Here is a 13,918-nt window from a genome sequence, read left to right as displayed (position 1 = left end):
AACCAATGTGGTACCGTTATTCAAGAAGGGAGGAAGGGATAAACCAGGGAACTACAGGCCAGTCAGTCTAACCTCAGTGGTGGGGAAACTGTTGGAAGCAATTCTGAGGGACAGAATTAATCCACACTTGGAGAGGCAGGGATTAATCAAGGACAGTCAGCATGGTTTTGTTAAAGGCAGGTCATGTCTGACCAATTTGATTGAATTTTTTGAAGAGGTGACCAGGTGTGTAGATGAGGGCAATGCATTTGACGTAGTCTATTTGGACTTCAGCAAGGCTTTTGATAAAGTCCCACATGGGAGACTGATAACGAAGGTAAGAGCCCATGGGATCCAAGGTAATTTGGCAAATTGGATCCAGAATTGGCTGAGTGGCAGGAAGCAGAAGGTGATGGTCGAGGGGTGTTTTTGTGACTGGATGCCTCTGTCCAGTGGGTTTCCACGGGGATCGGCGCTGGGTCCCTTGCTGTTTGTGGTATATATAAACGATTTAGACTTGAATGTGGGAGGGTTTATCAGTAAATTTGCAGATGATATGAAAATTGGTGGGGTGGTAAATAGTGAGGATAGCCTTAAATTACAGGAGGATATAGATGGGCTGGTCAGATGGGCTGATCAGTGGCAAATGGAATTTAATCCAGATAAGTGTGAGGTGATGGCACTTGGGCAGGACAAACAAGGCACGGGAATACACAATGAATGGTGGGACCCTGGGAAGTACCGAGGATCAGAGGGATCTTGGTGTGCATGTCCGCCGGTCCCTTAAGGAAGCGGGACAGATAGATAAGGTGGTTAAGAAGGCATATGGGATACTTGCCTTTATTAGCCAAGGAATTGAATATAACAGCAGGGAGGTTATACTGGAACTGTATAAAACGCTGGTTAAACCACAGCTAGAGTATTGAGTGCAGTTCTGGAATCCGCTTTATAGGAAGGATGTGATTGCACTAGAGAGAATGCAGAGGAGATTTACCAGGATGTTGCCAGGGCTGGAGAGTTTTAGTTATGAGGAAAGATTGGATAGACTGTGGTTATTTTCCTTGGAGCAGAGGAGATTGAGGGGGTACATGATTGAGGTGTATAATTATGAGGGGCATAAATAGGGTAGACAGGAAGGAACTTATCCCCTTGGTGGAGGGACTAATAACCAGGGGGCATAGATTTAAGGTAAGGGGCAGGAGGTTTAGAGGGGATGTGAGGAAGAATTTTTTCACCCAGAGGGTGGTGGGAATCTGGAACCCACTGCCTGAAAGGGTGGTAGAGGCAGGAACCCTCATAACATTTAAGAGGTATTTGGATGTGTACTTGCAATGCCATGGCATTCAAGACTATGGGCCTAGTGCTGGAAACTGGGATTAGAATAGTTAGGTACTTGTTTGACTGGCACAGACTCAATGGGCCAAAGGGCCTTTTTCTGTGCTGTAGACCTCTATGACTATGACCAAGGCAATTCGGAACGACTTCCAGCTCCTACTGTGTCTGTGAAGGTGCAGATGGAGGTAAATGACATGAATGTTTACTGCTAAAATTGTTACAAGCTGTTTTGAAGATGATTATATTTCACTCACCACTGAAACCAAGTCAACATGACTGAGCGCCATATGACATGTGCATGGCTGCTATCTAATAAGGTCATCAGGCAGCTCCCCTCTTTCGATCTCCGACAGCCAAGCAAGGCAAAACTCCACTGATCTGTAACTGTCATCTAGCTGGAGGGCCTCCTCCTGTTCTCTCCCTCTTACTGTTGTTGTGTAGGAGAAGACAGCTAAGAAGGAAAGAGCAGGCTTATGAGTGAATGGTAGCTAATTTTGTGAGGGTGTCCATGACTATGAGGAAGGGGCATGACATTGAATAGAGATGAGGGTGAGTAGGTGTGGATGGATGGACAGATGGTGATGTGAGGAATTGCATTGACGGTGGTTGGGTACACTTGCAAGGTAAGTAGGTATGAGGAGTGATGTGATGGAGCTTGAGAAGGCAGAGTGAGGGGATGTTCAAATCGACTGCAGGATCATGCCATGTACTCACCTAGGTAGGTCATTAAAATGTTTTCTGCACAATCCCCAACCAAACTTTTTTGTTTTTGACGAAGGATTTTTCCTCCCACTGTGGGAATAATATTCCCCTCAAGCTCTTCACAACCCCTCGCGATACATTGGAGGAGGCATCATTGAATGGGGCACAGTCTTGGACTTCAACGCCTCCAAATTCCATCTTTGGATTGGCCCTTCACAGACTGGAGTTGCGATTGCATCACACACGCACTGCTGCTGATTGAACAGCAAATCCAGAAGTAAAATTATAAAGCGGCGTCTGCATTAAAAAAACTGTCAGACGTGCTGAGCAGACCTCTGGGTTTTCCATGTGATATTGGACCCTACCCCTCCTCTTCCGAAACTGTTTCCCAGTTAAAATCAGGGCAGTGATACTGGAATTTCACTCCATTTCATCTGGCAGTCAGAAAGAACTTTTTGCTAAGCAGCAGCTTGCACAAGCTTGTGGAAGGAACTGACTCGCAAAAAGTGTCATTTCCCAATATCTATGTCCTTCTGATTACCCAACAGTTTTCATCTTCTGTCGTCAGGGAGAGGGATGTCACGTGGTGTTGCTTTAAGTCTTTACCCAATCTACCTCAAATTTTAAGGTGTATGATTTTTTTTCCCTTTACATTATCATAAATTTTCTTCAATTCTTCGAAACTTCTTATTTTCTTCAGCTCTTCTCAACATAATTCTAACATAAAACTGGCAAGAAAATAGCAGCAAACAAGTTTCTAGAAGAATCTCTGCAGCCTGCATTATTGCAGCATCAGAGAAACGCCAAAATAAAATCTATAAAATATTTTGTGTTTATCAATTTAGCCGAATAAAAAGAGAATGGAAGGCTGCTGACTTTCACTGGAGGAGACAGTACATGGTCTTGGAGCACTATCTTGAGCAGTTCTAGAAAGCCTAGCTTCAGACTGCACTATCTCAAGATGGGCGAAGCAGTCTGGGCTGGCTAACTGAGAGGCAGCTGGCACTGTCCTGTCTTTGTCCCTACATTGGCTGCAACCAAATTGTGCCCAGTATCTCACCATGTACGGATCTCACTTTTAACCTGTCCTCAAAATGTGAGCAGTGTCAGTATCTGAGCTAATGGCTGCGAGTGAGTCTTCATCATCACTCTCCTTTTGGTGTTCCTCCTCGTAGGGGCAGGTTGGACCACTTGGGTATCTGAATTGATAGCGATTGGCTATAGGTGAATGATGAGCAGGTGGTGATTTGAGCAGTGGCTGAGGTCACTTGTACAGTTAGGAGGATATGGCATTTGAAGATGTATTTATTGCCCTTGATTACTTGTGAGAGATTATTGAACGTCTTGCAGCATTGCATCCAGGTCACTGGGGCATGATTCCTGACACTGACCTCCATGCCTATCTGCTCCCCCTAGGTTGTGTGTGTATGCTGGAGGACTGGTCCCCTTGTGAAGGAAACAGACACCGCTGCCTACCCCTCTGTGAGGGCAACTGCAGGGGAGTGGTTACGATGTACCATTGGGAGATGGCAGGGGCAGAGGCCAAGGACTACAACCCCTGCATTGCCTCGGGTTCTAGTGCAAGTCCAGAGAGCAGCAGTGGGCACAGGTCATGCAGGCTCAAAGACGGCCGCTCAGAGATGGTGCAAAAAGATTGGCCATCGGGCTGGGTTTTTGGGCCTGAGTGTATGCCCATGTGACAAGGTTAGTCAGGAGCTGAAGAGGTGGCAGAAGATCTCAAGCTCTGTGCAGTTGCAGCCCAGAGCAGCCCGTGGGAGTTGAGGCTCAGAGAAGCTCTGGAGCAGTTGTCAGCTCAGTGAAGCTGTCTGCTCCATGAAGCTGGCAGTTGTTGGCTGCAGTATGGCTGAGGGGCTGGGACTGGGCCTGATGCTGGAACATAGCCTGGTTGACACAGGGGAACACTGTCTTGATAGTAGATCAGCTCAGCCGGAAAAGAAGACAAAGCAAGCCAAATCTGGGAACAAATCTGACAGAGATCTGGATTAGTGTGCCTTTTAATGAGAATTGCACCTGTGGAACTTGGGTGGAGTAGAACTGCTGTCCATTGAGCTCTTTAAAGGAGAGGAGCTGGAATTATTCATGAAAAAGACAGTTTTATAGGATTTGTTGTGACTCTTAATGATCACTGACGTCTGGGTAGATTGCTGAGAAAATCTGAGAGATCTATCTTGGTCACATCTGCCATTTAAAGTGCAGTTTGTGGTGTGTTCAACCACAGTTTGCTTATTAATTCATGTTTACTAAAAACAAAGGAATCTTGTGGTTTTATTCTCTTAGTAGGTAACTGGGTTTTCAAATGTTGCCTACTTTACAACAAAAGTTACTGGTCCCTAACTGGATTGTATCACCCTGCAGACACAGGACATCTCTCCTCCTTTCCACCACCTCCACCAAGGCCTCCAGTGAAGCGTTCAAAAAGTGGAGACAACGCTCTCCCATGTTGTATCATTCCTTGTTTCCCAGGTTAGATTCAGTTCCTGCACAACTCCCAGCATCTTTTCCAGTCAAAATACACCCTCTTGAAGCAGTGAGGCTAGCTTTAAATGGTACCAAGAAGTTATGATTTTGGGGTTCCTGTTGACATATGTTACCAATGAACAGTGTGGTTTGCACTAACTGCATACAACAGCTAATGAACAAGCAGTAGAAAGTTGGTGCGCTGCCTACATTACATTTAATGCGTGCAGGTTAATCTCACATCACAATCCCCATGCCCATTTTTTTGTAGCTATCCAATTTATATCCGTGAGTCAATCTCTGTCCTTGCCCACAAAGAACTTCAAATATTGGGATGGTGAAGGAAAAGTTTATGCCCAGTACGCACTCCAAAATGATGAAAGTGGTTTAAAAGCCCATTGAATAGTGTGTCTATAAGGAAGTGGTGCAGGATTATTCAGATCCATGATTCCTTCAGGAAAGGCAGCCTTGCTAAAATGCACATTGGCCCAAATCCTCTGGTATCTGGATCTTTGGAGATTGTAATCAAGTTGGGAGATGCGCTTCAGGACCCCGCGGAAGTCCTGACACATGCACAGGAAGCTTAAACTTCTGATGGATTGATTGCCGCTGCCTGGGGCCCTCTGCAAATGTCTATGACACTGGGTTCGGGTCAAAGGTTTGGGTCAGGTTGCGGGACATACCTGGATATTTACCCAGGAAACGTGACACTGGTTAACAGCTGGTCTAACTGAAATTAACCAGTGTAACTGAATTGAGCACCACAACCAACCCCACTACCACCCAAAATCGCCCCTCCAGCCACTCATCCGTCTGCCCACTCAATTACTGAAAGACTTGAGACCTTTAAGAACCTACCCGAATACAACAGTGACTGTCATGAAAAGGGGGCATTATCCTGTCTTCATCTGGCTTTTCTTGCGCTCAACTGCTTTCTCTCTGGAAGGTTGCACTGATCCATCGATGCTTCAGCTAGGACTGGAATCCTGGCTGAAATCACAAGAGGATCAGGGCACAGCAATCTTTGCAGGGAGTGTCAATGCACACAGCATCAATGCTGATCAGAAAATCTGGGCCATGGTAACACAGGCCATAAAGACCTGCCCTTACAATGATTTTAAATTCTGTAGTGCAGCTTTTCAAACCTCCATTATTTAAAATTTTGAATTTTCATGAAACATGCAGTAGAAATTGTTAGAAAATGCTTCCTACCTACCATTTTAGGGCCTCAGGAAGCCACAGACGCTTGAAAAATGGACATCAACTGGCCCAATTTCTAGGTCACTAATTCTCAAATATTATACTAGCAAGTATGGTGATGGTAGATTATAAATGGCATTTTGAGGACAAATGGGATCTTACATGACTAAAGGGAACCAGTCATGGAAAGTGGTCCTTATGTCACAATGCCAACAAAAGGTTTACTTTTTTCAGAGAGGTTAATGTTCACATTACTTTGTTGTACCCCCCACCAAACCGCATCAAAAATCTTAACATTACAATAAAAGAATGTCAGGGGTCATGAGGTTAATGATCTTGGTTGTCATCAACAACTGGATACTGTGTCCAGTTCTAGTTATCTAAGGGGCTGTAGTGGGTACACTGTAAGAGCCAAGATGATTCTGGGTTTGCGGAATTTTAAGTTACGAGTAATATTAAAGGAGTTTTCTTTGTAAAATAAACTTTGATATGACCTAATTGAGATTTTGAGGCAATTGGGAAAATTGATCCAGACAAGTATAGTAGAACTGAATTAACTCTGATGAAAGTAGTCTTTTCCAAACAACAAATTGAGAATTAGTTTACCACCACCTGAACATTAAAATAGTTAATACATGGAGCAAAATGAATCGCATCACAAAATACATTTGCTGTTGCTCATAAGTTGATTTTTATTTATACTGTAACTGTAAAGCTACTTACAAATTGCTCATCAGATATTAAAACTGGATTTTTTAAAATAAGTATACCTTTTCTTTACACACTACATACATATATGTACAATTATTACATGAAAAATGTTAGAAATAATAAAATAATAAAGTCTGACATATGCCTAAGTACAAGACATCAGTACATTATAAATTTCTTCAAATGCTACGAACAATGTATCAATCACACGTATGCTTGTGTTCGTATTTCACAATGCTTGTGTTTCAAAGTGAGGCATTAACTAGAATAAGAATTCTCAATGTGAGAAGAAGCCATTTTGACTCAACATAGCTGATGAATATACACGGCTGTACTTTGCATTTTTATTATCCACTGAATTGCTGAAAGGGTGAAACTATCAATAGATTATTTAAAAAACAAATCATTCAGTTGAACATTTCTCTGTTTAAGCAGTTGCTCAAAGGTCACTTAGTCCTCATCAGGTTTTAAATGTCAATTACACATTGAATATATAATCAAATAATATTGCTTGAATGATAATGAAGCAATTAGTAATAATGTGCTTGAATCAACAAAAGTAATATTCTAATGACAGGAACAGTTTATCAAAAAAAATATTGTTTCTAACAAGTTCCAGATCTTCTGAGAACAGAACATGCATAATAAATAAACCAAGGCATTTTTAAAAAAGAGTTCTGAATAAGAATTCTCTCAATTAAGCTTGGGTACACCATATTGCAAAGTGATTGAATATCTATTTAAGCATAAATATCAAGGATTTTCTCAAACTTAAGGGCTATTTACTTGACACAGCTAGATAAAGATGCACCTAACTTTGGAAATACTGATTTTAGTCAAAGCACAACGAAAATTTAAAAGCCTGAGATGGGATTGTTAATCATTTTGTTACAATGTTAATCTAATTTTGTGTGGACACAACTGAATGGCAACAATGTGCAATTAGGCACAAATTTTCAGTAAGATAGGCACACCAAAAGGGGTTTGGAGAGCTATTATTATTTTGGCCGATGATGTAAAGACAGTTCTTATGGCATACAGTAACTGAAGCTTTATTCTGTACCTGGCTTGAAGGTGCTGAGTACTAACTGTAGGTGACCCATTCATTCACCCCTGCAGCTGATAAAGCAGCCAAAAAACAAAACAAAGGGGAAAAGAATCAAATAAATTAAGGCAATGTAGGGTAAATAGCCTTTAAGTGTGATTGAAGAAGAATTCCTGTCAACTTTTGCTACAGAAATTACAACTGTTTCAAACATTAACATGGAGAGCACAATGCAAATCACTAGCAATAACTCCAAGACAATGCCCTGAGATCTTCATCAGAATCTTCTTCTCCCAATTGAACCCCTGTCAGTCATGCATGTCTTTGGACGCAGAGCTAAAAATAAGAAACCAAAGGTTAAACCTCTTTGTAGGCACAGCTTACGAAAGAGAATCTCTTTGTTAAAACAGCTCCTTATGCTGTCTATTATAAATCTTACATTTCATCTTGTTCTAGACCCCTCAACTACTTGAAACATCTATTACACTGTGCCATAAATTCATAATCTTAAACACTTTTGTCACATTGGCAGTAAACTGCATTGCTCTAATGAGAAAAGGCTCCTATTTGTTCAAGTCTATCTTCGTATTCTGAATGCACCCTATTAATCTGCTTTCTACCCTCTCTAAAGCCTCAATCTTCTCCCAGTAGTGTGGAGCTCAATCTGTTCTGCAACACAATGGTAGGAGTGACGTAACATTGGCCCAGGAGAGGGTTGATGCTGAAGAGTGCCACTGAAATGGAAATGCTGCTCAAAATGCTCAAACTTCTCACCCATTGACCCCCTCAGTCAATACCCACCCTGATCCTGATGGCCGAGTCTTCCTCTGCACAGATACAAGCGTAACAGTCTTTGATGGGATCCTCAGGGGCTCCAAATTCTAGATTGCATCTCAGCAATTGACAGGGATCTGAGCAGCCTGCCTCTACCTCTACTAATGTCACACTGGATGCAACATAAAGAAGTGATTAGAAGCATAAGTTCAGGGGATCTTAATTCACCAAGGGAATTAATGTACAGAGACGTTTGCCAAAATGTTAAGTTTCCTTTTTCTTCATAAAACTACGTAAGATTTATAGATTAAGGTCACTTCCAAGTCTTGCCCATTATTACAGTTCTTTCAGTTGCTTCATGATGAATGTCAATGCATGCTGGGACCAATTGGGTGGGTGTGCAATGAGTAGATAAGTAGTTGAAGGTCTGTTTAGTAAAAAAGGAAAGAGCGGATGTGGACTACAGGATTTCATTTGTGACATTGCACCCTTCGTGAACATTTGCAACGTTACAGCCTCCCTGACAACCATTTAGCGAGCTCGTTGGATCTGGGCTGCACTTTTACTCTGAAAATCAATTTTTAAACCCCACCCACCCTCGGAGTTTAAAAGGTCCCTGCCTTGTGTTTGTTTTGACGAACTCTCGGTAGTGTAGTGATCCTTTTATCTTGCAGTGTGGGCACTGCAACAGCCTACAAGGGACTTAGAATTTAATATGACTTGTTGTCACTTGACTTGGAAGTCTCTATTTCTTATTAATCTTGTCTGGACAGAAGAATTTTTTTTTTTAAAAGTCACTGGATAACCACAAATTTTGCTAAATTTGGAAACACAACCTAAAGGCCAAGGCTCCCCTAACAGCAGTATTCTGGGTAAGTAGTGTTCCACTCTTTCTGGGGTCATCTAGTGTCCAGGGCATGCTCCTGGCAGAATTCCTGCTGCCAAGGCAGGCATGTTACTGAGTCTGTGCACAATCCTAGTCTTGTCACCATGGGACAGTCACAGCAACACGAGAAGACTCAGAGGCTCCAACAACAATTGAACTGATAATTTCACTGAAAGCCTCATTTGTGATAGGGGCTCTTTCAGTCGGCAAGTGCTGCAGTGGAATGGAGGCTGACACAAGGTTGGTCCCCTTCATGGTGGCACCTCAGTGCAGATAGAGAGCAATAAAATGCCATTGAATGTCAAGGGGAAATGGTTGGATTCTCTCTTGCTGGAGATGGTCATTGCCTGGCACTTGTGTGGTGTGACTGTTACTTGTCACTCGTCCACCCAAGAATACAGGTGGGAAATACGGCAGGGTCTTAGCACTGCCCCTGCCATCATTAACATGCTAAAGCGAGGCCAGTAGGGTTGGGGGAGTGAAAGAAAGGTTGACTATCTTGCTTGATATCAGTTTGGGATTCTGGAGGCAAATCTAATCCAAAGTAACAAACATTAACCTGTATTTATATAGCACCTTTAATGTAATAAACCAACCCGGCATGCTTCACAGAAGCATTCTAAAGCAAAATTTTACACCCAAGAAATTTTTTAAAAAATTCATTCATAGGATGTGGGCGTCACTGGCTGGGCCAGCATTTTGTGCCCATCCCTAATTGCCCTTGCTCAGAGGGCATTTAAGAGTCAACCACATTGCTGTGGGTCTGGAGTCACATGTAGGCCAGACCAGGTAAGGATGGCAAATTTCCTTCCCTAAAGGGCATTAGTGAACCAAATGGGTTTTTACGACAATTGGCAATGGTTTCATGCTGATCACCAGATTTAATTCCAGATTCTTATTGAATTCAAATTTCACCATCTGGATGGTGGGTGGGATTTGAACTCGGTCCCCAGGGCATTACCTTGGGTCTCTGGAATACTAGTCCAGTGACAATACTACAATGTCACTGCCTCCCCATATGAATATGAAGGCAGATGGCCAAAAGATGGGTCAAAGAGGTAGATTTTATGGAATGTCTTAAAGGAGGAAAGTGAGGCAGAGAGATGAAGTTTAGGGAGGGAATTCCAGAGCTTAGGGATTTGGCTGCTTAAGGCACAGCCACCGATTCTGGAGTGATTATAATTGAGGATGCACAAGAGACCAAGGTTAGAGATCAGGTATCTTGGAGGGTAGCTGACCTGGAGGAGATTACAGAGATAGGGAGGGGTAATACCATGAGGGATGGGATTTGAAAGCAAGGATGAGAATTTTAAAATCGAGGTATTGTTTGACCAGGAGCCAATTAGGTCAGTGAGCACAGGGTGACAGGTGAATGGAACTTCGGATACAGGCAGCAGAGTTCTGGAATAACCTCACTTTTACAGAGGGTAGAATTTGGGAGGCCAGCCAGGAGTGCATTGCAATAGTCAAGTCTAGAGGTAGCAAAGGTATGAATGAGAGTTTCAGTAGCTGATGACCGAAACAGCGATGGGACTGGGCAATGTTACAAAGGTGTGGATATGTGATCAGAAGTTCATATCGGGGTCAAATATGACACCAAGGACGTGACCAGACTGACTCAGCCTCAGATAGTTGCCAAGGAGAGGGATGCAGTCGGTGGCTAGGGAACAGGGTTTGTGGTGGGGGCTGAAGTAAATGGCTTTGATCTTCCCGATATTTAAATGGAGAAAATTTCTGCTCATCCAGTATTAGGTCTTGGACAAGCAATCTGACAATTTAGAGATTGTGGATGGGTTGAAAGAAGTGATGGGTAAAGTAGAGCTGGGAGTCATCAGCATACATGTGGAAATTGACATTGTTATTTCAGACCATGTCTGGGAGAGGCAACATATAGATAGTATATGAAAGGCCAAGGATAAATCCTTGGGGACACCAGAAGTAATGGTGTGGAAGTGGGAAGAGAAACCATTGCAAGTAACTCTCTGGCTATGTTTCGATAGATAAGAATGGATCCAGGTGAGTACAGTCCACATTAAATCTGTGCCTCTCTGGTTAACAACGAGCCACTGGAGACAGTTTCTCTAAATACGCCAGCTAAACCCGTCATGATTTTATGCAGCTCTTTCAAATTTCCCCTTAGTCTTCTCTATGCTAAGGAGGACAAGTCCAGGTTATTCAGTCTATACATACAACTACAGTCCCTTATCCCGGGAACCACAGTAGTAAATCTCATATGTACCCTGTTCATTTTAGTCCTTTTGTTGAGTGCAAAAACAATGATGAAACCCACAGAACTTTTCTGGCAATAGACTTACACCATACACAATAATGGAGGCTAATCATGAACCAAGATTGTTTCAGATGTTTTAACACAGCAAAGTTAGTGATAATTATAACATACCACACAAAAATGATGCAAGTAGAATTACAGCTCAATTATAGTTTTCTAATGTCACTTGAGGGGATTATTCTCCACAACAGAGACTTTCTATATTTAACTCATCTTTTGAACAGGGCCAACTTTAAAAAAAATCTAACAACAGGGCAGTCCAAATTACATGTTTCCATGCTGTAACCTGATTCTACAAATACAAATCTCTCTGGCAGTGCTATAAACCTTTGGTTCTCAATTATTACCTTCAGTTCACAAGCATAAAAATCAAGAAATTAACAGTAAATACCACAATAAAACATCTGAAATTTACAAAACAAAACTGGACTGAGCCAGGTGATTTTTTTTGTGATCCTGTATCTTACTACATTTCTAAATACCACTTAAGTCCAAATAAAACACAACCCAGAAAAGAATAGTGTAATGAAAATGACCAAAACTAGGTGCCAATGCCAGAGGGTTCATTTCTCTCCTTGGATAATTCACATCAATTCCCAAACCTCTGTCTGTAATATATGTTTCCGCAAAATTTCCTTTGTTGCTCCCATCCTCTCATTGGACATGAAAACTAGGTGACATGTTATACAATATTGGCTTTATTTATGACCACGTAACCAATAACACAGTACCATTATTCACACCAAGTGTGCAAAAGGTTGTCTAAGTTCAAACTTTTCTCCTATAATCCTGTTTTGTTAGAAAAGGCAAGTCAGAGTAGAACTCCACATTTCCTAACCAGCTACCCCGTCACCCCATTCAGCTGTCCACCCCAACTATACCCCACTAACAAAATCTAATTGCTTCCTCAATCTGTATCTCTTGCCATCACATGCTTGACCAGCACTTCCTACTAACTCTCAAAGCTGAACTGTTTTGGCTTCATTCCGATTTAACAACGTGTTAATGAGATAACAGCTTTGATGTGTTCCCTGGGTCGACGATGCCTTGATCAGCACTTGCCGAGAGAGAGAGTCACCAGCCAGCTCTTGGGTGTGCAGCCACCCCACTCATCTTGCTGCTGGTAACAATGGGTGCCAACACTAAACACACTGCGTGCAACAGAGACTTAGCCCAACGTGCCCGGTTTTTACTTGCAACCTGTATCCAAACACCAACAATCTGGAACTCCATCTCCATGATCTATCTGGGGAGGAGAAGGATGTCAATGCCTGTGAAAAAACCCTGAGATCTCAGAGTCCTATCATGAGATTGCGAGTGAGGCTTAATTTTACCTAGAAATTGCATCTCCCACAGAACATTTGCAACAGTTGGTGCCTCTGTGCCTGAAGCTGAAATACTAGAACAAGTAGGTCAGTCACAGGCTCAGCAGGGAACAGCTGTGGTGGGGGAAGGGCTGTAACCTGATCAAAGCTACTATGAAATAAATGCACGTATTTCTTTTCCCTCTTTGCAGACCTGTCAAATTGAAGAGTGGAACACGTTTGAGGGGTTGAACATCTTACTCTTGTTCCTGATGTTCCTAACTGAAGTGCTTTAGTACCACTTCCTTTACTCAATTTCATTGCAACTGGTCTCTAGCAAATAATGCTACCCCACTTCCTGCCTTATCTTCCCAAAACACACAAAATCATATTTATATCAGCTTTCCAATCACCATCTGATTTCAACCAGGGTTCTAGAACCATAGAACACTACAGCACAGAAAACAGGCCATTCGGCCCTTCTAGTCTGTGCCGAAATATTATTTTCCGCTAGTCCCATTGACCTGCACCTAGTCCATAACCCTCCAGACATCTCCCATCCATGTATCTAGCTAATTTATTCTTAAAACTTAAGAGTGAGCCTGCATTTACCACGTCAGATGGTAGCTCGTTCCACACTCCCACCACTCTGAGTGAAGAAGTTCCCCCTAATGTTCCCCCTAAACCTTTCCCCTTTCACCCTAAAGCCATGTCCTCTTGTGTTTATTTCTCCTAATCTAAGTGGAAAGAGCCTACTCGCATTTACTCTGTCTATACCTCTCATAATTTTGTAAACTTCTATCATATCTCCCCTCATTCTTCTACGCTCCAAGGAATAAAGTCCTAACCTGTTTAATCTTTCCCTGTAACTCAGCTCCTTAAGACCCGGCAACATCCTAGTAAATCTTCTCTGCACTCTCTCAATCTTACTGATATCCTTCCTGTAGTTAGGCGACCAGAACTGCGCACAATACTCCAAAGTTGGCCTCACCAATGTCTTATACAACCTCACCATAACATCCCAACTCCTATACTCAATACTTTGATTTATGAAGGCCAGTATGCCAAAAGCTTTCTTTATAACCTTGTCTATCTGTGACGCCACTTTCAGGGAATTATGTATCTGAACTCCCAGATCCCTTTGTTCCTCCGCACTCCTCAGTGCCCTACCATTTACTGTGTATGTCCTACCTTGGTTTGACCTTCCAAAATGT

The 13,918-nt window shown here is 42.4% G+C and overlaps 1 protein-coding gene across 10 annotated transcripts in view; it reads right to left on the bottom strand.

Moving 5' to 3' along the window:
- Window positions 1-6,361: 6,361 nt before the first annotated feature.
- The window catches only part of katnip (katanin interacting protein), a 133,809-nt gene continuing 126,252 nt past the window's right edge, over window positions 6,362-13,918 (bottom strand). For all 10 annotated transcript variants that reach the window (XR_013578923.1, XM_078558337.1, XM_078558334.1 and 7 more), the window contains one exon: window positions 6,362-7,786. Coding sequence is in view for 9 of the 10 variants with exons in the window: in XM_078558337.1 (XP_078414463.1) it covers window positions 7,728-7,786 (59 nt within the window). In the remaining variant the exon portion in view is untranslated. The remainder of the gene's footprint in view (window positions 7,787-13,918) is intronic.

The sequence above is a fragment of the Cetorhinus maximus genome, chromosome 15 (assembly GCF_964194155.1).
Source record: "Cetorhinus maximus chromosome 15, sCetMax3.hap1.1, whole genome shotgun sequence".
NCBI classification, from domain to species: Eukaryota; Metazoa; Chordata; class Chondrichthyes; order Lamniformes; family Cetorhinidae; genus Cetorhinus; species Cetorhinus maximus.
Note: the sequence above shows the minus strand (reverse complement) of the source record. Positions and strands in the feature narration are given on the sequence as shown.